This window comes from Anopheles bellator, chromosome 2 (genome assembly GCF_943735745.2).
Source record: "Anopheles bellator chromosome 2, idAnoBellAS_SP24_06.2, whole genome shotgun sequence".
NCBI lineage: Eukaryota > Metazoa > Arthropoda > Insecta > Diptera > Culicidae > Anopheles > Anopheles bellator.
In genome coordinates, this window is record NC_071286.1 from 19656235 (window position 1) to 19678182 (window position 21948).

General features: G+C 47.0%; 3 protein-coding genes and 1 long non-coding RNA gene across 4 annotated transcripts; 3 read left to right on the plus strand and 1 right to left on the minus strand.

Moving 5' to 3' along the window:
* The first annotated feature begins 119 nt into the window (after window positions 1-119).
* Window positions 120-1448, plus strand: LOC131210741 (uncharacterized). Its single transcript, XR_009156871.1, has 4 exons — window positions 120-475; window positions 678-776; window positions 1027-1083; window positions 1320-1448. It is a non-coding gene; the product is annotated as an uncharacterized LOC131210741 (long non-coding RNA).
* Window positions 1449-1749: 301 nt separating this feature from the next.
* Window positions 1750-4046, plus strand: LOC131207146 (uncharacterized). Its single transcript, XM_058199755.1, has 5 exons — window positions 1750-1932; window positions 2003-2085; window positions 2491-2587; window positions 2731-2803; window positions 2908-4046. Exons 1-5 carry the CDS (start codon window positions 1750-1752, stop codon window positions 4044-4046), a joined length of 1575 nt encoding a protein of 524 aa, XP_058055738.1.
* A 587-nt stretch (window positions 4047-4633) lies between these two features.
* LOC131210740 (general odorant-binding protein 72-like) lies at window positions 4634-5321 on the plus strand. The gene is made up of 4 exons (XM_058204034.1): window positions 4634-4790; window positions 4861-4913; window positions 4974-5009; window positions 5088-5321. The coding sequence occupies exons 1-4, from the start codon at window positions 4646-4648 to the stop codon at window positions 5280-5282; spliced, it is 429 nt and encodes a 142-aa protein (XP_058060017.1). The 5' UTR covers window positions 4634-4645; the 3' UTR covers window positions 5283-5321.
* Window positions 5322-12547: 7226 nt separating this feature from the next.
* On the minus strand, window positions 12548-13791 carry LOC131207147 (probable serine/threonine-protein kinase mps1). The gene is made up of 2 exons (XM_058199756.1): window positions 13128-13791; window positions 12548-12603 (listed from the first exon to the last, which is right to left on the minus strand). The coding sequence occupies exons 1-2, from the start codon at window positions 13789-13791 to the stop codon at window positions 12548-12550; spliced, it is 720 nt and encodes a 239-aa protein (XP_058055739.1).
* Window positions 13792-21948: the final 8157 nt, after the last annotated feature.

Consider the following 21948-nt stretch of genomic DNA (forward strand, 5'->3'; position numbering starts at 1 on the left):
TTCCTACGCATACCAATACAAATCACTGAACTAGAATCAAAACTTACCAAGAGAAACTGTAAGTTTGTAGCTAAATTATTAAGATTATCGATTGTTTTCTGCTCTAATTTCAAGCCGAAAGCAGACAGCAGCATCTCAGTGTGTAACCAAAGTGTGCCAAAGGACTTTCACCACCATCTTTGTTTAAGGTGAGTTTGTGTGTAGAATACAGTAATCAAATGTGCCCAAATTAGCATGATGATTTACCAGCTCTCTTCGATAGAAACATGAAGAAAATTTGTTCCTATTTCCTACGCATACCAACACAAATCACTGAACTAGAATTAAAACTTACCAAGAGAAAGTGTAAGGTTGTAGCTAAATTATTAAGATTATCGATTGTTTTCTACTCTAATTTCAAGCCGAAAGCAGACAACAGCATCTCAGCGTGTAATCTAAGTGTGTCAAAGGACTTTCACCACCATCTTTGCTCAAGGTGAGTTCGTGTGTAGCATACAGTAAGAAAATTTGCCCAAATTAGTATGATGATTTACCAGCTCTCTTCGATAGAAACATGAAGAAGATTTGTTCCTAATTCCTACGCATTATTATTTAAACTACTGAACTGGACGAGAAACTTTTAAAAATTGTGTGTTCCAAAGAAGCTTCTAAATCAGTATTTCATTCATTTTTTGCAGATGTCGATCATAGCAACCACAGTAATTTTGGCTTTCGGGTGAAATTCCTGAGCGACCATTCCCACAATGGCGTTTTTACAAATTGTAATCATTCACCTGGTAAGTTGTCGATCCTGGTATTCCCTAAAAAGACATCTTGGTCCCTTTAAGTGATGATTCAGATGACGAGTCTGAGGTTCAACTTCACCACAACAGCTACATCGTTACGTTCTGTAAAGGTTAGATGTTACAGAAGTGCTCCTCAAGATGGAAACAAAATAATCTGACACCGCCCATATATTCTATGCAGCAAAATCAACCCATATTTTTTTTTATTGAGATGAATAACGTGTTGACGATTCGTTTTCAGATTCTCACATCGCTGTGCTGTTTAATCTGCTGGGTCCAACGAATCTAACGAATTTCGGTAAGTTTCAAAACATACCAGATACCGCTACCGCTGAGAATGATGAAACTCGATGACGAGACTGAGGATACACTTCATTACGATATCTGCCACATTATTACGTTCTGTAATGATTTGATATCATTGAAGTTTTCTTAAGACGTTAAAGGCATCTGACTTTTGTTATATAAGACCATAAGACTTAACATGAAACTATTTTTTCTTTACTCTAATTCATGTATTTTTCTACATTTTAGATGAACAGATTCGGTGATTCAACTGACTTCATCTGTTCCGTCGAAGCTGTTTATATTAAATGACTATGAAGATTTAGTTTCATAAGTGTTGTAAAGCTGCTAGCTGGTATCTACTACCTGTAATAAATCATTGTTTTAAGCAAACATTCGGGTTCAAATTTATTTAATGCACTAGTTTGTATCACAATAATTGAGAAAACAAACACGATAAAGTAATGTTTCACTGCGACTGTCCTTAGCAAAATTGTATTTGCTCATCATTGACCGTGACTTATTTGATTTGTAAGACCAATATTTACGAAAGAACTACCATCGTGCACCGGAGCAGATTATTAATGCATGCTATGTAGGTGCATTGTGCACGCGTCGCTCATCCCGCTGAAATGGAATTACTATAAAAAGAGGCACTGTACCGCTACCGTTATCCAACATGTCGCAGAGCGTAGCAGTAAAATTTGATCCAAATGGCTATTTGGCACAGAGCAGTCCTACCGATTCGCTGCTCATTTACCTTTTGTTACGGTATTTTGCCCACTACTTCACCGTTTGTTTAATAAAGGCTCGAAAAGACGACAACCTAAGCGGTCACTTTGTCGTTCCGATACCGACCATCGTGATTGAAACCGACGATCGTTTTGAGCAACTGTTCTTGTTGGCCGTCGATGCTGGATGCCAGGTAAAAGTTTGTGGGGCAAAAGTTCTGTATCCGTGGGACATCCAAATCCCTATCATTAAATATGGACTCCTTCTTGTTTGCAAGGCATTCGTCGTGACCGAGCAAACCGCGAAGCCGTTCTTCGATGCATTTCTCCCGGTGCACGATGCAGCATCGCAGCGGTCGCTGCAAAAGCGGTTGATCGTTTTGCTGAGCCCGAACTCGTCCGTTTTTGCTACAATTCATGAGACGCTCGTTATAGAGGGTAGGTACGAACGGAGCTGATTCCTTTTCCACCACCAGCCATTGCCAGTAAGTTGAAAGTTTTCACGATTTTACAGAAATTCCGGACACCTTACTGGTACTTCCAATAGTACAAAGTGACCAGAAATTAAATCGTACCGAGCTATACACGGTAGACATTTACGATGGCGACCCGGTTGCTCTTGTGCCCCGGGTGATCGACGTGGTGGAGGATACGAAAGAATGGCTCATGAAAACCCGCAACGATCCTAGCATCGATCACTTTCCCGACAAGTTTGCGGACATGCATCGAAGGCGTTTGCGGCTCGGAACAGTACCCTACTTGCCGAACGCACATGTTACAGATGTGGTAGGATTTTCGCGACTTTTAATATTTCGATTAACGCTTTCTTTAATAGTTTACCAAATTGTATCGTTGCGTTCTGTGAGAAGCCGCTGGGGAAAGGAAACTCTCGTTACATTCTCCCTCCGAAACCGAACGTTTCGGCTCAGGTCGATGGTACGGAGCTTTGGCTCGTTGTGCTGTTTTGTGAGATCGCTAACTGTACGACTGAAGTCATGATGGGTAAGTGAAGTCACGGCCACAGTGAGAGCCACAGGCAGGAGCCACAGTGAGAAGAAAATTGAAAAGATTAAATCCATTCCGTTCCGTTCTATTCCCTCGCGCAGCATCAGAATGGGGTACGGTCTTTGAAAATGGTACCAAAATCGGATTGATCGGAGCTCCTGCCGAACGCCAGGTTGACGTCGTACTCGGTGGTCTCTATTCTTGGTACAGTAGCTTCGAGTTCCTGGCGTTTACCGCCGTCCACTCGCGATCCGGCTGCACGTGCATCGTACCGAAGCCGCATCTAGTGACCAACTGGCGGACACCGTTCCTTTCGTTCACTGGGTCACTTTGGTGTGCTGTTTCGCTTGCGTTCCTGGCCGGTGCGACAGCCGTACTGGTGGTGTCACGCAGTCGTCAGCGCATACTGCAGCTGGCCGGTGCCGGCGCACCGGTCACTTTCAGTGACTCGGTGCTGCTAATGATCGGTTTCTTCATGGAGCAGACCGCACGCATGCCGCACGAGCTGCTCGCCTCGTGCGTGCTCTTCACGACGCTCATGTTTGCCGGCTTCATGATCGGCAGCAGCTACAACGGGGGACTAGCGAGCACGATGATTGTGCCACAGTACGAACACTCCATCAACACTGCTCACGAGCTGGCCGAAACTCGCACGACCTGGGTTGGTGTCACCGTATCCTGGATCTACTCGATTCTGTTGGCAGACCAGTCCGATCTGCTGACGCTGAAGCAAACGTTTCGCGAATGGGACGACGATACGATCGAACAACACGGGCCCGATCGCGACCTGGCCATCATTGTCGAGCGGATGGAGTACGGCCACTATGCCTTTCCATCCGTAAGCATCGACACGATAAAGTGCCGCCAGATACTGACCGACGACATTTACTGGGAATGGGTTGTGGGCATGTCCACGAAGACGTGGCCAGCACGCGCTCGTTTCGACCGCATGGTGCACGAACTGAAGGCCTTCGGGCTCCTGGCATACTGGGAGCTTATCGGAGCGATCCAGTTTTTGGGTTTGGAGTCTCAGCAAATCATACACTACTCGCGTGACATTCCCAGCGACGATTCCAAACCACTTCGTATATCGAACATCAGCGGTGCGCTTCTGATCCTGGTAGGAGGGCTAGTGATTTCCGCGGTGGTATTCTTCATAGAACTTCTGTGGCACCGTTTTAGTCAATCAATCAAACAGGATTTCCTTCGTTTCACGGCACGGTGTTTCATTACAAAGTAACGTTCACTCATTGTTAAACCGTCAAAATAAGACATTATCCTGCTACGCACTTGCACGGTGATTCTGCTTCGGTTTAAAATTGCCCTTCGTGGTTTAAAAATAACATTGAGCAACCAAGGCAGCAAGGCATTTTATTTGAATACTTTGAGAAAAACAATGGAAAATCCTTTGGCGTTAGACTGCTTTGCCAAGTGACTGCTTTCTTCGATGAATTTATCTGATCTGTTTTGTATCTGTATCTTGATGTATCTTGATAATTGATTTGTTAGCGCGTCAATGACCATGACCGCGTCACCTGCTCTACAAATAAAGTATTGATCATTGCGTGAGTGTCACTAGAAAATTTTTCCTACGATCATCATTCGGTGCAACGAGACACTGGAGTTGGACATTTGTTGAAAGCATCACGAACGAAGCCCAGACATAGCATTGTCATCGTAGCAGGCGGAAGTGGCAACATGATTTTGCACAAAACTTAAACGAAACAACTAATCGTTGGCGCGTTCGTTTTCTTTTTGTACAACGGGAAAACGTTTACTATTGCATGATTACCTATTACCTACGGTAGCGACGTTTGAGAAGTCATTCGCCCAGACACAATGGCGTCGTTCGCATCTGTGGCAGGAGTTCTGCTGTTGGCATCGCAGCAACTGGTGAAGTGCGACATGCTTACACAGAGCGACATGGACCAGATAGCGCACGAAATGCGACACATTTGCCTCGCAAAGCACAACATAACGGAAGGTACGTAAAGCATAAAGAACCAACATTTGAAGGGTCAGAACTTTCATTGATTACTTTTCCTCAATTCCAGAAATGGCCAACTTTCCTAGTCGGGGTATTTTTCCAGACGACACAGAGTTCAAGGTTGGTATCAGAGTCAATAATGATCAATCGGTGATTAAATTGAAACTACTTTATTTTTAGTGTTACATCGGTTGTCTTATGGATCTTACAAATACGGTACATGACGATTCCTCTTTTTCACCAGATTGCCACCAAAATATCGTTGCTTTTATTTCACCCTCTTCTTCTCCACAGTCCAAAAATGGGAAGTTTAGCTACGAAGCCGCCATTCGGCAAATAAACGTGCTTCCGTCCGAGTACAAGGAACCGTTTCGGCATGGAGTCGAAATCTGTCGCAACGCAGCCAACGGAATTGACGATAAATGCGAGATAGCCTATGCGCTGCTAAAGTGTTTTTTTGCCGCGAGCCCGACATTCTATTTCCCGTAAGCGTACGATGGTGTTCTGTTAGAGCCATTGGGACAGTTTCAATAAACACAAGAGCACTGCTAGATTATTAGAAACAAAAGAAAAAACTCAAAAGAATTTCGGATGAGTTAGAAAAACCAACATATTTACATATTTTAGTATATGTTATCGTAACAGAAAATGTTTAATAATTTATTTTCTTACTTCACGAGTAGTCACGTTTACTTCACGAAAATTTTAATAACATATTTTATGTAAGCACGCACAATTAAATGTGAACACGAACCGTGACGGAGGAGAATCAGAAGTCACTGAGAAACAATAAACCGTCGCTGTTACAGGTTAATCCGTGCTGCAGGCCGGGACAAGTGCAATTTGTCTATAAAAATCAGCAAATACAGCACAAGGCACGGCCTACATCCGGAGCCCTCGAATTTCTTTTTTTAATGTTTCTCTTTTTCTGTTTTTTGAGCTTCCTTTTTCGTTTAAAATTTCTTCTTGCACTAGCATATCGCGAAGCATCATCTTCTGCATATTACCTGCTAAAGGACGAACCTAGTAGTGTCGTTTGCTTAGTGACCTTGCACCTATATTAATCTTTTTTAGTATTTTGTTATGATTTAATCTTTGTTAAAAAAATAAACAAATAATATGAACAATATATCGTCGCCTTGCAACATTCTAAACCGTTTTTACTGTCTACTCTTACGCCAACATATGTTCCGATTTTTTTTATCTTGTTTACAAAACATTTTTCGTAAAGTGAAAGTTATTTAAAACATCATCGCCAAAAAAGAACTCACAGGAAAAATTGGTTAAACTTTTAGGTTAGAACTTAGCGCACTTTGAGAAACGGCATACCGTCTCAAAGGACGAACTTTTTGTAAGTTTTTGAAGCACAACGATACTAATACTTGATAATGTTTTAATTTATTTAATATACTTAATCTAACCAGAGACAGAGAAAACTTGCCTTTATATGTTGCAAGAAAAAAAAACGGAACGGTGCCTTGCGAAGAGATAAAAAGGTTTTACGCTGGCTTTTTGTTTTTATTGGTTACTAACTAAGCCTCTAGACATGCAATTTAAACATAAAATTTAAAAAAAAAATTCACAAAGGCTAGCAGAAAGAGCATCTCATTCAATTAGATTATCATTTGACGTCTTTCTCTTTTTGAGTTCTTCTAGTCATGCTGCATGGTTTAATCAAATACTTTCTTCAATTTAGCGCTAAATGTCATATTTACGTGCCATGCCATTTTCATGCAGCAAGGCGCGCTCAGGCGCTTTTTCTAAAGGATTCGAATATAGGAAATAAACTTTACTATTGCTACATATTTTACGCAACACGCACAAAGAGAAAAACCATTAGCAAATTGATCACTTAAATAACAAAGATGCTGTTTCCTCTTCCTAGGATTGTTTTATTTTCATTATTTTGGGATATCGGGACGATTTTGAAAGGCTGTTTACTATTTACATCTTATACTGTTGAACTGTTGGAATTGCCGGAATGACAACAAAGCGCGCACTGTTTGACGAATTTATCGCTAAAAAGGGCTCCGAATGCTGTTTTTAATTTTATTTTAATTTCTTTTTTGTCGCGACTTGCACAATTTGTTCACCTCTTATAAAGGTCCTGCTAGGAAGAGCATGAGTAGAGACACTAGAATTGACCGAAACGAGAAAAAACAAGCAACAAAAATAGTAATCTGTGCTTTAATTTTACAAACTATCGCTTTTTGAGCAATATCAATAGTATTTCAAAGATATTCTAGAACGAAAAATAACAAAGTTTGCCTCGGTTTATGGTTAAATTTTCAAGGATTGTCTTCTTGCTTAAAAATTGATTCCACATATCGTTGGATTGGTGATCAGAGGGGATCCCCTCTGCTTTGCACAGGACAAGAATTCTCGTCTACCATGCAATAAAATAGTCAAAAAAAAGCCCCAAAGGAGACGACAAGCGGGTGGAGAGTTAGGTTGGGACGATAATCAAATCTCAAAAGAAACATCACGGCGAGCGGCCTTTTGAAGCCCAAAGTATGTGACGAAAGACTCGGACAAAAGCCACCAAAGCACTACATTACGGGCAAACGCGGGATCCTCTAAAAGCCCGATCCCAAACAGACTAATTTTATGTCTGCCTCAAAAAGAAAAGATCCTTCGAATTTTTCCCAAAAAGGCGTTTTGGCTATTTCTCGCTGGTACTATAAAAAGTGTTGATTTTAAACTTTTGTGTGCGCCTTCTTTTCTACTCTGCATTCATCGCCGTGATAGCTTTTCCACGATGATCCCCCATCACTTCTGTGTCGTTGTGTCTGTACGGCGGGGTTGTGACGGCGTCAGCGCGAGTTTTTGCCATTTGTTATTGGCAAGGGAACCCCAGAAAAGAGGGCCCCCCCTTTCGTTGATCGATCGCCAAGCGGCCGAAAAAGAGGTCTTCCTAAAACTTCCCAAATATTTCATAAATTATATGGTGTCCCTCTCGTAAACCATATTCTTTCAGGCATTTCAACCAATCCACCAACCAAACGGATAAAACAAACACGTCGAAGAGCCGCGGACGAGACGGAACGAGCGAGAGAGAAAATTGGCGGCCGTGAAGAAATTAAAAACCTCCCTCTGCGGGTACCCTTTTTCTGTGGAAGCGGTTCCTTTCTGTTGTCATTCGCGTTCCGTCAGCCTTCTTTGATCCTATATCTTTATCCGACCAGAGACACAGCATAGCAAATAATGGGAAATTTTATTGCAAAACATTGCGTGCCGAAACCGTAGCTCCGTTTCATCTTCGACCGCTGTGGCGGCGCGGCAGAGAATCCATCAATTTTATTGCAAAATGATTTTAATACATATTTGTCCATAAATTGGCTTGCATAAAAGGACACAACCCACGACGAACCACTTGTTCGACTTGTTCTGGGAGGCTTAGAAGACATTTCCAACAAACACACAACTTCTGTGACTCTTACTACTAGCTATGTGCCGAACAAACCGGCGAGATGCGCTCTGCTCTCGGTTGCAAGCGCAATCCCAAATCGGCAAAGCTCAATCCTCGTTCCTTAGTTTTTATTTCATTAACGGTGCTTTCTTCGGCGGGCGGTCGATTATCCTCGCGCCGAGTGGGGCCCCAGAAGAGCGAACAAGTCAGGTCAATTCTATGCCCTTTTATAAGGAAGGCACCCCTTCTCTCTACCGCCACAGCGCCACACAGCCAAGGGTGCGCGACCTCCTTTTTTATGCTTCGTTAAGCCTCGCGCGCCGCCGCCTTCTAAGAAAGGGAGAAAGAGGAACACAGCAACGAGATCCTACAGCCGTGGGCAGCAGCAGCAGAAAAGACGTTCCTCCTCGTAATAATGATGCAATAGACATCACAAAAAGAAACCCCATCATGACCGCGAGAGCAGCCACGGCCAACTTGCGCCGGCCGCTGTGGCGGCTGCTTCGGCGCCCACGGCAGCGCCACACATACACGCGGGGAACGGGAGAAATACCCGGGATGTGCGGAACGTTGTTTCCGTGATGACGAATCGACGGGATCTCCTTTACGGCTTGGCCGTAGCCTAGGTTCTCTCGATGGCTGCACGCGCACAAGTTAACATACTTTTTGTTCAAACACATCACACTTGTAAATGGATCGCCTACTTCGAAGCTGGACCAAGTTGTGACTACAAAAAAGGTTCACTTTTACCATTGCGTAGCAGACCAACAAAAGAAACAGTCGGGAGACTGAGCCCATCTACCCTTTTTCTATTACGCATCGAACAGCATTTATTGCGCTTTCTTTTCGTCTCGGCCACACGATACAGCAGAAGTTGTTATCCTTCAGCCGCACAATTTCCCACGGAATTTCGGTCGAAAACAGTGCCACTCCGTCGACATCATCGCTTACTTAGATCTTTCTCCCTTATTCAGAGCCACACACAACTAACTATCGGCAGTCCTCCTTCTCTGCTTGGTTCAGATCGGCTTAGAGCGCGCATCGTCGTCGTCGAAAAACGTGACGAGAGAGGCACACAAGTGGCCACACCGCTACGGCTCGAACCACCAACCAAGGGTGGCCTGCTGCTGGCTGACTAGGAAAATTAGCTGCAACCCGTTAAACCCCCACACAACCCCCGGCTGCCTTCCCGTGTTCTCCGAAGCATCCGAGAAAAGATCTCCACACTTCGTTTGATCGGATTGTTGCCGGTGGGCCCGCGGTCCGGAGGAGAGTTCAGGGTTCCGTTAGGTGGAATTTTTATGACCAATCCCACCACCGACCGACGTCGCTTACGGGCTCCCCACCCGCTCTTCCTCGCTCATTGTAGGAGGCGCATCGACGCAATTCAAATACTCCTTTTAACCTGCAAGCGGGTCAGTCAACGCATAGTGCACGGCACGGCACACCACAACTAGAAGCGCAAACACGCCTGCAGCAGCGCACTATTTTAGAGCCTCGGGAAGAAGGACACCACACACAGCACACCGACCGGCAGCGTTCGTTAGTGGCCACTTCGGTTGCGCCGATGCTCTCGACAACCATAAGATTGCCTGTTGTGCGCCGCAAGTAGACATACGCGCTTCTTGCCGGCTGCTTTATTTTCAGGTTCTTCGAGAGCCCAAAAGTCCAAGTGTAGCTCGCTCGCCCCCCTCATCACTGGCGATCGTGAGCGCAGAGAGGTTAACGGACCACACGAACGCGAAGAGCAACTAACTTTTTTAGCCCCCGAGACGTCACAACTACCGCACCCCACCTTCGTTCGCTTCTTCTTATGGCCCTCTCTCAGCGGAGGTGGTATGTTTCTTTGACTGCTTACTGTTCTTCCCTGGCAAGGTAGTACTGGTCAACCTCTCTTTCAGCTCCAGGTGCCACCCCTTCTACACCAGGCGGAGGATGGCGGCGATCGGTATAGTTCTCTCGCAGAGGGGTGTCCCGCGCCCAGCACCGCTCTCCAGTAGTCGTGCCCGTCGTTAGTAGCCGCCTGTGCTCTCTGCGCGCGTGGATTTAATGTTTCTTGCTCCTCAAGATATCCTCTAACGATAGTTTATCATTCTTTTCGCTGCCCGAGATCCCGTTTTCCTGCGTGGCTTTCCGAGGGGGGGCCTCTTGCAGGAAACCAAAAGGCACGGCACAACACTAACGCCACAACGACGTCCCGTGGGGGTAAACGAAACACCATATTCCACCATCGTTCATCGGCGGCGAGGTGAATTCCTTCTCATTCCGAGGCTGGTGCTATGATTTGTTGCGAGGGGGAGGATTGGTTGGTTCTCTTCTCGTGGGCGTACGACACACACAACAAACCAGTTTTCCCTTTGTTTCCCACTACACAACGCGTGCGCGCGCCGCTGAGCAGAACACAAGCGAAGGAAAAACCGGAGCACTTTCCGGTCAATTTTGGAGCGACCGGATCGTGAGGGAACCATCCACAACCCGCTCACTGTCGTCTTATCCGAAAAGCAAAAGCTCCCTCTCTCTTGTGTGCCTGGTTGGTGGTGGTGGTCACTTTTATGCTCCTTTATGCTTGAAGGTCGAAACTACAAAGAAACCCAAACGAAACGAAGGTGCCTGTTGTCCCTTTGGAACCCGCGATCCTAGCACTTTCTTTGTGCATGAGAACGAACACATTCACCGCACAGCAACGCGCATATTGTTCTTTCCGCAGCCACAACGACGATCGGTGGGTGCGCGCCAAGATACGATGTGTTGATGATCACCGAAGCGTATCATAATAGGATCGCAGCAGCGACACGCACATCGCAAGGCAACAAAGAGAACCCAAGAGGCACCCGAAAAAAGGCATCGGCATAGGTCTCTCTAAAACCATTCTTTCCTACGTAGAAGAGGGCGGCGCACCACCCCTCTTCTTTTGGCAGACACAAAATGATTTATTTTTATGCTTCCAATTAGACAAACCCATAATGGGGGTCTTGGAGCCCGAGAGGACTCGTCCTTCTTCCGTCGGAGACGTGAAAGCAACGTCGAGTCGTCGACCGTCGAACATGCGATACACGTTCCCCCCAATGGGGTCGAAATGTTCCCGAAAGCCGGAGATATTTCCAGGTATTGCTGGTTAATGTGTTGTGACTACTTTCGCATTAAAATCCATGTACCCCGTGTGGAGGTGCTTTCCTCCTTTTCCTATCTGACCTTTTTTTATCCACTACTAACCACCAAACCACACTTGCGCGATCGGCAATGGGTGGTGCAGATGATCCTCCCCACACGCGATTGCCCATGCGCTCTTAATAAGGGAGGCGCGCAAACTATGGTTTGAAATGATCGAAAGATCAAGATGCTCCCCGAGGGATCATTTTGGCTCCTTTCAACCACCACACACAATCTTATCTCTTTTATGGGTCCGACGTCGCTGCCGCCGCCGCGTGTACGCATTAAGCTGCACTCTGACCACGAAAAACGGGACCAGAGGGAAGAGTGCAACATACAGTCGATCCGATCCGTGTAGTGGTGATGGTATGCAGAATTCCCGCCGTATATTCATTTGTTAGACTTTTAGTTAATGAAGGGTTATGCGATTACGCGGGAGTGTGCGAGGTAGGAAGGAACCGGCGGTGGTGAAACACGCCGATTTGCTCCAGGGGAGGATTATTAGTTGGGATTGAATTTATGGAAGCTTTCTGCGCAGAGCGAACGATCTTGACCACCACACCAGCAGCAGCAGCAGCACTCGCTTATCCGTCGATTTACGAGCAAGGCCAAAGCAAGGCGAGGCCACAACAGACAGGCAAATTTTGTTCTTCAAGACCATGCTGCTTCACAATCTGTACACCGAGAAGAAAAGTGCACCGCACTTGTACCGCGCGGGTGCGAAATTGTTCCCTTCCTTACAGACCACCATATTCCAGCGGGCCAGAGTCCGGAGCGAGTTTGTATTTGGTAAGCGCACACACTTTCGCGATTCTACTGTTACCAATAAATATAAAACAAACTATTATTACTTGCACAGGCTGGTTAGGTTACGTTGGGTTTCACCACATTCACGGAGCAACGAGACCGCTACATCCGACGTGGATAGAGTATATGTTCATGCCACCATCATCATCACATGCAGATATCCTGTTCTACAGTCCTTTTTACACATTAGTGGAGCTCGGCGCAACCAAAGAATACCACCTGCAGCAGCACGCGATCGTGCCGGACCCTATATACTGCGTACCATCCATGCGAGTTTACTCTAGGAGATTACACGAAGGATCAGAGAAGCGTAAGAAGTTAGACGGTACTTACTGCTGAAGAGAACTCCACAAGATCTGTTGCTTCTTGAAAAAGTGTCCACATGAGATCACAGTGCGATCTCACACGACTTGATCTCCTTGATCTCCCAAAATACTGCTTCACCTGCAATGAGTCATGTGTGAACGTTTACCTTCTTCGACTTCCCTCAACCATGGACAAGTGATCCCAATATCCTGTGCTGTTCCCTTTCCGTAGACATCTCATCCTTCAGGTGCTTTCGAGTCCATAGTCCATAGTCCTTCTCCTTCGGGCATTGCGCGGCACAGCAGCTCCACCTATGGGTTGGTTTTCTCTCATAGGTGGAGAAGTGTGCGGTTCTACTCACGGTAACAATATTCCTTGCGGAGTGGCATCTGCTATCATTTCCTAAAGTTCCTGAAAGTAGAGGTGCGCTCCTAACGGTACCCACCACCATACCACTACGATAGGGAAATAGGACCTCTCATCGACATCGAAACGGGGTATCTCTTTCCGGTAAAGAAGAGTGCCGTTTGGATGTCCATCGAGCATCGAATCACCCTACACACCGGTGGTTTAAACATTACGCATAGCTCGCTTGAACTTACAACCTTTTGACCCTAACAGAGACAGAGAGAGAGAGAGAAGTGTTCTTGGACTACACGTACCGTTCCCATTGGGATCGTTCATGGATGACATCGACGACGGTGGTTGCTGCTGCATGTCGAGTTGCTGCTGGTGATGTTGCTGCTGTTGCTGTTGTTGCTGTTGTTGCTGCTGTTGCTGTTGCTGCTGCTGTTGTTGCATTGCAGCGTGGTGCAGATGCTGATGTCCGGCGCCATCCAAGACCAACCCGCCGAGACCTCCGGAACCGGGCGGTGGAGCCAGTGAGCTGACGAGCGTCGTCGCGTGGGAAGGTTGCTGAGTCGGCGGTGGTGGCCCCTGCTGCTGCTGTTGCTGCTGCTGTAAAGATCCGGGTGTGCCAGGCGGCGGAGGTCCCAGGTTCGAGACGTGATGCAACGCCGAGTGGTGGTGCGCATCGATCGGCACTGGTTGCAGCGTGATGAGGGAGGCCGGTGGCAGCTGGTGGGCGACGTGGGCCGCCGGTTTGCCGTACGACGGATGCATTATCAGGTTGTTGTTCTCCGTCAGATGGTGTCCCGTGACGAGCGGGTAGCTCATGCTGTAGCCACCGCTGGACGATACGGCCGTCGTGTAGGACGAGGCGGCCACATTCAGGAGATGTTGCGTTTGTGCATCTTGCTGCTGCTGTTGTTGCTGAGCGGATTGATGCTGCTGCTGCTGCTGTTGGTGTTGGCTTGTCGGAAGCATGTTGAGGCCGGGTATTTGGGTGTTTATGCGTCTGTTTTGCTGTCGATTTCTGTCCTTCCGAACGGATCCTCTCTTTCTCTTCTGGATTTACTTAAAAATTCTATTCCCTTACTTTCAGTTGAGCAGTACTTGTGAGATGTGCTTGCTTATTAGTTCTTACTCGAGAAATAAAGTTAGCTAAACCTTAAAGCGTACAATGTAAATGAATATCAAAAAAGGATGAAATATTGTCTCTTAAACGTATCTAAATCTTAATGAGCTTTATCTATAGGCTTATTCGTACTATCTTTTTGAACTCTTTCACTTTCTTTATACGGTATTATGTATGCTATTATGGTAGAAAAGAAAACTAATCTGATTACGGTTGAAAATATTTAAAATAATTTTTGGTTGAATTCGCAAACTGAAACGTCTTATCTTACTTCGTTTGTAATGATTGTCACCTAATCGCGCCTTACGACAGCTACTTCTTCCTAACGTATTGATACTTCCTAAGGTGTATATTGTTATTTGGAGAGCGTTTGATAGTATTTGGTTTGATTTGAATTCTATTAATTATCCTTACGACGAGACGCTACGCTAGAGCTTAATTCCTTACACTCGAATGAAAAAAAATTAGATCAATTATTGCAATTCGTTGCTTGTTATGAAATTACACTAAAATATCCTTACACAATGAAACGTTAAGTACGAGGAGGTTTTTACTGTCTAGTTAAGTTAAAAAAATGCTATCTGTATTTTGTATTTAAATAAAGTTACCAATAATTTTTACGTTAAACAAACTAGGGGCGCTATAATATGCTAAATCTTAGGGTAGATATATTATTGCTCGTTGAAAGAGTATCTTCTTATCGAATGTAAAAAAAAAAATCTAAGAGGTAATATTATCCTTATCAATCTTATTCGCGTTGTATCTGTAACGATAATCAGAAAAAGAGGTAAAATCAATTAGTTTCATTCAGTTTCATGTAATTTGAGCAATATTCTACCCAACACTCTTAGTGGGTTAACTATGTAACAACTATGATTGTCTTGAAAACTGAGACACCGCGGCGCGCAACAATGTAAGAAGCTCCGTCTTCCTTGCCAGCATATCTCGTGCTTCACAGGCTCACGTTCTTTGCTACACTCTCTCTTCCACAGCCTGGAACCGTGCGTTTCATTATGTTGCGTGCGCTTCCCTTGGCATGGCACGGTGGTTAGGAACAACCTCAAAAAAAACCAACAACCTGTTTTGCTTTCTTTTCCACGGCGCAGAGAGCGGTGATCCAAGAACCGAGAACAAGCCGAAACTTTCCGAAAAAAGATTTATGGTACACTGTGCGCCGCTGGAGGGTACATCGTCGCCTCCAGACGACGGAAGGCCTCTCTATGCGGCGGTGGAAAAATGTGTGGAATGACACCGATAATAAACCGTGGTCCTCTCCGTGGGCTGTGTGTCGTCATAAGTCTGCGGTGCGCGCGCCCCCGGGAGAGTTTGCCATAAACCCCGACCGCAGGCCAGCACCCTGGTGCACGACACTGCACTCTCCCCGAACGGATCAAGGGAAGGAGGGTGTGATGGTGCTGCTGCGGGTTTGAAATCTTGCCGGGAAGGATCGAGAACACTCCGGAGCCGCGGAGAGTTTCACTTCTTAAATAAACGACACTGGCGGTAGGCGCAACACGCACGCAAGAATGTTGGTTATGGGCCAACCGACCAAAAAAAAGGCGAGCTACATCAGAACCTTCTTAAGACGGTTACAAACTGCATCGAGCAACGCACCATTACACCCGTTGCAGCCGGGGCGCGGCCCAAGTCAATGCACTTTACACTCTGCGCCTCCGCTTCGGAGTGCGTCGATGGAGCGAAAAAAGGTGCAGCGCGTCGTCGTGTGGCAGACACAACAGCAGACATTGTTGTTCGAGAGTTGTTTGTGGGGCTGGAGCTCCTCCAGATGGTGCTCTTCGAAAACTACTCTAGCAGAGAGAAAGAGACAGAGAGCGCGATCCCGAAGGAGATCTAGACTTTCGGGATCGCTACCATATTTTGTTATATTTCCCGCTTATTGCTTTGCCCACAATCCAGCAGCAGCGCGATTGCATAATCCCCTCATGATGCGGTATCGAAAAGATCATGACCATACGCATAAAACAAAGATCGATCAACACTTCACCGGCGCAGCTACGACGGACATAGGAGAGAGAGAGAGCTGAGAATGCGTTAAATAACCCTTCCGGTGCAGCTGCACACCACACTACTCACTGACCTGTTTGGCATACTAGTTCCTAACCATTAAAAAAAAAGCAGTGAGCGGAACAGGGTACGCAAAAAACAACGAGTAACTTTTCTCGTTTTTGCGACCGATCGGTCGCGTTGTTGCGAGCGCAATCGATCACCGGAATAACTGTCCCTTTAAACCCTTTAAACTGCTCCCGTTCCGCGCGTTAGTTGGTTTTTACAAGCGCTTTCATCGCCTCCGTTGCTAACACAGCAACTCCGGTGCCACCGGTACAGGCCTCTGTTTTATGTTAGTAATGTCCCAAAAAGGTTCACAAAATTCAGAGGCATGCTAACTAAGTTGATTGTGGTACGTTCGTCGGTGAAATATTAAATAAAATAATAATAATTGGCAATTTGAAACGCATTTTATGATTATTTTCTTTTAAATCATAGATTGGTGGCTTACATTATTCATCCTATAAATTATTCTCTAGCACATTTTAGTATTAACAATGGTTAAAAAAAAAAATAGTCTTGTCGTTGGAATCCAGGGATGTTGTTCGCACTCTGGATGCAGGACTGTCTCCCCAAATCCTTAAATTATGAAAAGGGACCCCCCATCAAAAAGTCCACCACCGATACCGAAAAACCCGAGGTGTGTCATATGGTGGGCCCTCCTCCCCGATGATGGTGGTTCGTTGACCTTTCACGCGATCTTCTCGAGGCGGGTTTATGTGTCACAGATCCCCACCACACAACACGCGTGAGAAATTAGGTTGCCGACTTGCCCTCTGGGGGAGGGACCCCGTCTCGGGGCGATGATGCTGTCGCGACTATCTCCTCTCGTTTCGGATGGAGGATACACCTCGAAAAAAAAACAGCGGAGAGAAGAACTCGGACGTGATCGGTCGTCACCAAATAAATCCCGTCGTCGTCGCCCGGTCACGCCACTATTTTGTCGCGCCATTTAACTCTTCCGTCGTCGTCTCTCTTCTTATGCAAGAGCCACCCGGCCGTTCCCCTACTGGCAAGGGGAGCATAATCATACAGCACACCACCAACCACCACACACCGAAAAAGGGGGTATAAAAAATGGTCTTGAAAGTGGTGCGCGTCCTGTGGCGTTGCCACGGAAGTTCATTCATTCGGGGTGCAACACAGCACAACACAACGGTACTTCCTATGCACTTCCTCCTGCAGGCACGCACACACCCAACCAGAGCGATCGGTTCAAGTTCTTCGTCGCCTCGGGCATTCCTTCACCACACGACACCGACCGTCGAGCCACGGGGCCTTCAGAGAGCAAAGACATCCGCCGGGAGGCTCGAGGCCTCTTCTCGAGCGGCTGGCACACAGAACAGAACAGGTTTCGCTCCCTCTTCTCAACCCACGATGGGAGAGGTGTACTGGCCTCGTCGAAAAAGGGTACACGACGACGCAAACGAAACACCAAACACAGGACAACAACAAACCGTGCCGTGTGTACTGCTGCTGCCGCCGCGCACGCCCCAGAAGCCTAGAGAAGAAGCGATCTACCTCCGGAAGCTGCCCCGGGTCCGGGTCTACACAATTTATTTAAAACCGAACCAAAACCGGGGCCGCCAGCCTTATTTAAATGTTCAAATAGGAGGCACAACACCAACCGCGTCTCGCGCGACTTCTTCAAGGGTGCCGCCACGCCGGCAGGATGAAGAAAGAGTGCACTGACCAGCTGCGACACAGTTTCATTCACCTCCCCCTCCCGGGGGCGACGAGGATCTGCTGTGCGCCTCTATTTCGTACTCTTCTCCCGGTTGCTCCCCTTCCTGGACCTAGGTGTGCTCTCAGTGCTCAAAAAGGGACCACCGGATAGTCACCGCGGGGGGTTCAATAACATATGAGAGAGGGGCTCGTCTCTAGCAAATTCATGCATTCGTTGGAAAAGAGTGGCACATACACGGGGAGTCCTCTTCACGAGCAATGTCGCGTCCCAAGCGATCGTCAGGCTTCAGTGAATCCAACCACCACCACCAACCGGCACTTCCTGTGTCTGCCCGGAGTGTTCTTCCTCTGGAACATATCGCATAAACGATTTCCTAGCGACGGGACTGTGTGAGTCTGGGGGGCGAGAGAATCGATAAGACGAAAGTTTTGTTCGCGAAATGGCGAACAAAACACGATTATTCTAAGACGAACCATTTGCAAGGTAAACCTTGCAAAAAGCAGCTTCTGAAGGGGCTTCCGGTCGGTCGGCGGATTGAAGGCGGCAAATGGACTGTGGGCTAATCGAATTCCGCGTTGTTGCACCAACGCCAAGGCAAAACCAAGGGACACATGGCGAGCATCTTGTCGATGCAGCAGCCAGCGGCACGAGGAACGCGCCCGCAACATTATGCACGCTTTTGCGCGTAAACAATCGCGATCGCGAGAACACGAATAAATCATTTGGTTCCGTCGTCCGGCTTTGCTTCCGAGAGAGTGTTTGTAAGCATTTTTGAGGCCCCCCGAGAACACAACAAGTAAGTTACCACCCCGATGATGCTCCACTATGTTGCCTTTGGAACAACACGTGTGCTGTTGTGGTCGCGGCCGAGGCCGAAAGAGTAAACAAGTTTCTCCTCTTTGAATGCGCGACCCAAATTGAGCACCCCCCACAGTGCATATGCGTCACAGCAGAAGGTTTCGAGGAACTGGTGATTGGCCTTCTCTGTCACTCAACCACCCTCTTAGAGAGAAATTAAGATATTTTGGGGTTTAATTTTCTTGACTTCTACAGAAACCGATTAATGGGACAATGTTGCACACGGCAACGGAGCCGCCAAACATTTCGATTCCTATTTGGAAAGGAATACAGACGATAGACGATCGAGTGCCTTGCAAATGCATACGTTATGTGAACTCTTTTACCCGAACATATGCTGGGGAGCAGGCCTTACACACTTCTTGTCGCCGTGACCGGGAGGTTTTTATTGGAGTATTTTGACGGAACTCTCTCGAAATTTATTTCTTTTACATCGTACGACTCGCTGGCTGGGCGATGGAGGGCCCCAGTACTGCTGGCAAGGGAAAAGCCAAAGACCTACTCTATTTCAGCCATCCATTCTGCGTAGAGGGTAAACCGGATTTAACGGGTCCCTGCTGTGTGTGTCCCTCTACTTAAGACACCTCCCCCTCATTCCCCCCCTTTCATTCGAGGCCCGGTGCACGGTTTGTGGCAAGAGTGGTGGTCCCTGCAGGGCGCACTTCGCCCTCTCGATGACTCGAAAAGACCGTTACAACAGCACACATAAATGCGGGCCACATCAGCAGGAAGAAAAGCGCTGCCGGGAAAAGGTCAGTCGGCTAGGGGGGGCTGGGCTGCTGCTCGAGGAGAGCTTTTCGATTTCTTGAGGGTTCATCAAGTGGGAAGGTACACATAACAGCATGGAAGGAGATAGTATATTAACCCCTCTATTTGCGAACCACAGAATTTAAATGCCAACCCGGAAAACTTGCGCCATTGGACCTTCTCAACCAGATTCCAGAACACCTCGTACAGTGCAGCATCATCGGGGTACGATGATCAAAACCCCACCACAACACGCTGATTGGCTCTCTCTCTCTCTCTCTCGGCAGGCCGCGCGTGATCATCTTTCGATCATTTGATACCCCTGGATTCTGAGGCCAGGCGAAATATGATGACACAGTTTGCTCAAATCACTGGAATTCCAACGATCAGCATTTTGACGAGCGACGGTACGTGCTGAGTAAAACTGTCACATTGTGGAGCGATACAAGCAAAAGCTGAATTCTGAAGATACACCATAAAACGATCATCTGCTAGCAACGAACTAGCCTAATAACGGTTGATGCATCTGTTTGAGTCTACCTTTTCATCGGTTCTAAGGCTGCTTAGATGACAATGTTTCGATTGAGGGCGCGCCATTCTCGTCCACTTGTGAAAAAGACTGCACCTAGCAGCGGAAAAGCAAGCCACGAACCTACCCGTTTCTATTTGACACAGCCAATAAATCGTCCGCAGCCTACAAAGCATCTCGTTACTTAAATTCCGAAAAAAGAACTAGCTGCTGCTAGGTAGAACAAGCATTATCATCAGAGAACCATCACCGTTACAGAAGCGGCCGATCAGGGGTTGAATGCAGCCACAGCCCTACAGCAGCATTTCAGGCGCCCTCTTTTTCCTCCCTGGGAGCGCCTGCACCGAGACACACGGCAGCTACGATGATCCTCCATCGATATCGTTGAGAAATTCGATTCGCTGCAAGTAATCAAAACTTAATTCACAACTCCTTTCTGAGTTGCGGTCCCCTCCCCGCCTCTGTTACGTGTGTCGGGGAGGCTATTTGCGTTCGGGGGTCCGCCGCTACTCTCCTGCTGCTCGTGGCCACACCACCCCCTCCAGGGGGACGACTCGTGGGATTGAAAAGAAAATCGCCACAGGCAATCATCATCGCGTCGTTTTCCTTATACGACCCCCTGTGTGAGACGACTGCGAACCGACCGAAAGCCATGCGCTGCCCTGCTCCGCATCAGCCTCTTCAGAAAGAAAATGCCGCCACCTCACGCTTTTCACAGGAAATTTGTCGTCGGTTGCTCCGTGTGTTGCATTTAATTTGGAACGGATATTGAGTGTGGGCCACAGAAGAACACATTAAAAAAAGGGCTGCCGGCCAACGACCAGCCAATGGGCACGGCATAGACTATCTTAGTTTAAATCAAATCCTGGTGATCAAATGAACCACTCTGTTGGATCATCAGTGAAGGTCACTTTAAGGAAGAAGTAAAATTAAAACAATTGTTTGCAGTGTTAGAAAATTCAACGAGTTCCACGTGTGCCACACAGTCTTGGGCCTCAAACAACAATATGTTCACCACGGCGGCGGCGTCGACGGCGGTGGTTATACAACATTCAATTTCTGCACAAAGCCTGTGGTGGTTGAGTTCGGGGCGAGACGCCCAACAATCAACCACCCTGGCGCGCGTGAGGGTGGCTCTATCATCGCAGCGACACGGAAAGAAAGGTCAATGTTTCGACAAAACCTTGACAGTGCGCACCGGCCGTCGTCGTCGTAGTCGTCGTGGTGCTGCTCCTCAGTCAGTCTTATGTTTCTTGCACACCCCACACACCACCATAGTAACGGCGGAGCGCGGCCCCAACAACAATGATCGCACAAAAGTATGCTTCTCGCTCTAACATCACCATCGCCATCATCATCATCATTAAATAGTCTACCGCGCACGCTGGGCGCTTGGTGATTTTGTGTGCTGTGTATGTTTGTTGATTAATGTCTCCCATTGGTGATCCTTTTGTGGGATTTAATTCCGTGCGGACACTGTAGTTTTTTGATGGAAGGAAAATCGAAGAAAATCGCTCATTTTCCGATCCACTACTAACTGAGCCACTGAGCGGTCGGTGGTGGTAGCTTCTTCAGGCATCGTGTTTCCGCGGCTCACTTATGCAAGTGCGGTGGTGTTTTTTGCTGTTCGGTCCCTTATTTATTGTTTAACATAGAATTCACACAGCCAACAATCACACGCGACACACAACGCACTACGCTTCCGTCTTCCGTCGGAAAAGCCTAAAACGGTCATAAAAGTCTAAAAAGTAATATGGGCGATGTGAGTGTGTGGGTAGCGCAGCGATCTTCATCACTGTTTTCGTCGTCGACGAGGCGGCCGACATCATGTTCGTTAGAGAATGCCCGAAAAGGTATTTTGAAAAGGTAGCACACACGACATCAATTAGTCAGCGCCACGTGCCACAAGAAGACGTATTTCAATACCACTTCTTATCTTTAAATGAAGTCGGATTTTATAATCCGAGCCGGAACAGACACATTCAGAATGAGCCTTTACTCAAGGAACACTACACGAAAACTATTTACATTCTGTTCTACACTACGACGAGCTGTCTTCCGGGTTGCCCTGTTGGACAGATTGCTGTTATTCTCGAAAATCAACCCTGGACGGAACGA

What these genes read in the sequence shown, in the direction of transcription:
- LOC131207146 (XM_058199755.1), top strand. Translation starts at nt 1,750, where the DNA reads ATGTCGCAGAGCGTAGCAGTAAAATTTGATCCAAATGGCTATTTGGCA. An exon ending in TTCTTGTTTGCAAGGCATTC is followed by an intron (nt 2,086 to 2,490) that starts GTCGTGACCGAG and finishes CAACGATCCTAG; the next exon opens with CATCGATCACTTTCCCGACA. An exon ending in ACGCACATGTTACAGATGTG is followed by an intron (nt 2,588 to 2,730) that starts GTAGGATTTTCG and finishes GTTTCGGCTCAG; the next exon opens with GTCGATGGTACGGAGCTTTG.
- LOC131207147 (XM_058199756.1), bottom strand. Translation starts at nt 13,791, where the DNA reads ATGCTTCCGACAAGCCAACACCAACAGCAGCAGCAGCAGCATCAATCC. An exon ending in GAACGATCCCAATGGGAACG is followed by an intron (nt 12,604 to 13,127) that starts GTACGTGTAGTC and finishes GACTCATTGCAG; the next exon opens with GTGAAGCAGTATTTTGGGAG.
- LOC131210740 (XM_058204034.1), top strand. Translation starts at nt 4,646, where the DNA reads ATGGCGTCGTTCGCATCTGTGGCAGGAGTTCTGCTGTTGGCATCGCAG. An exon ending in CAGACGACACAGAGTTCAAG is followed by an intron (nt 4,914 to 4,973) that starts GTTGGTATCAGA and finishes CTTTATTTTTAG; the next exon opens with TGTTACATCGGTTGTCTTAT. An exon ending in TTATGGATCTTACAAATACG is followed by an intron (nt 5,010 to 5,087) that starts GTACATGACGAT and finishes TCTTCTCCACAG; the next exon opens with TCCAAAAATGGGAAGTTTAG.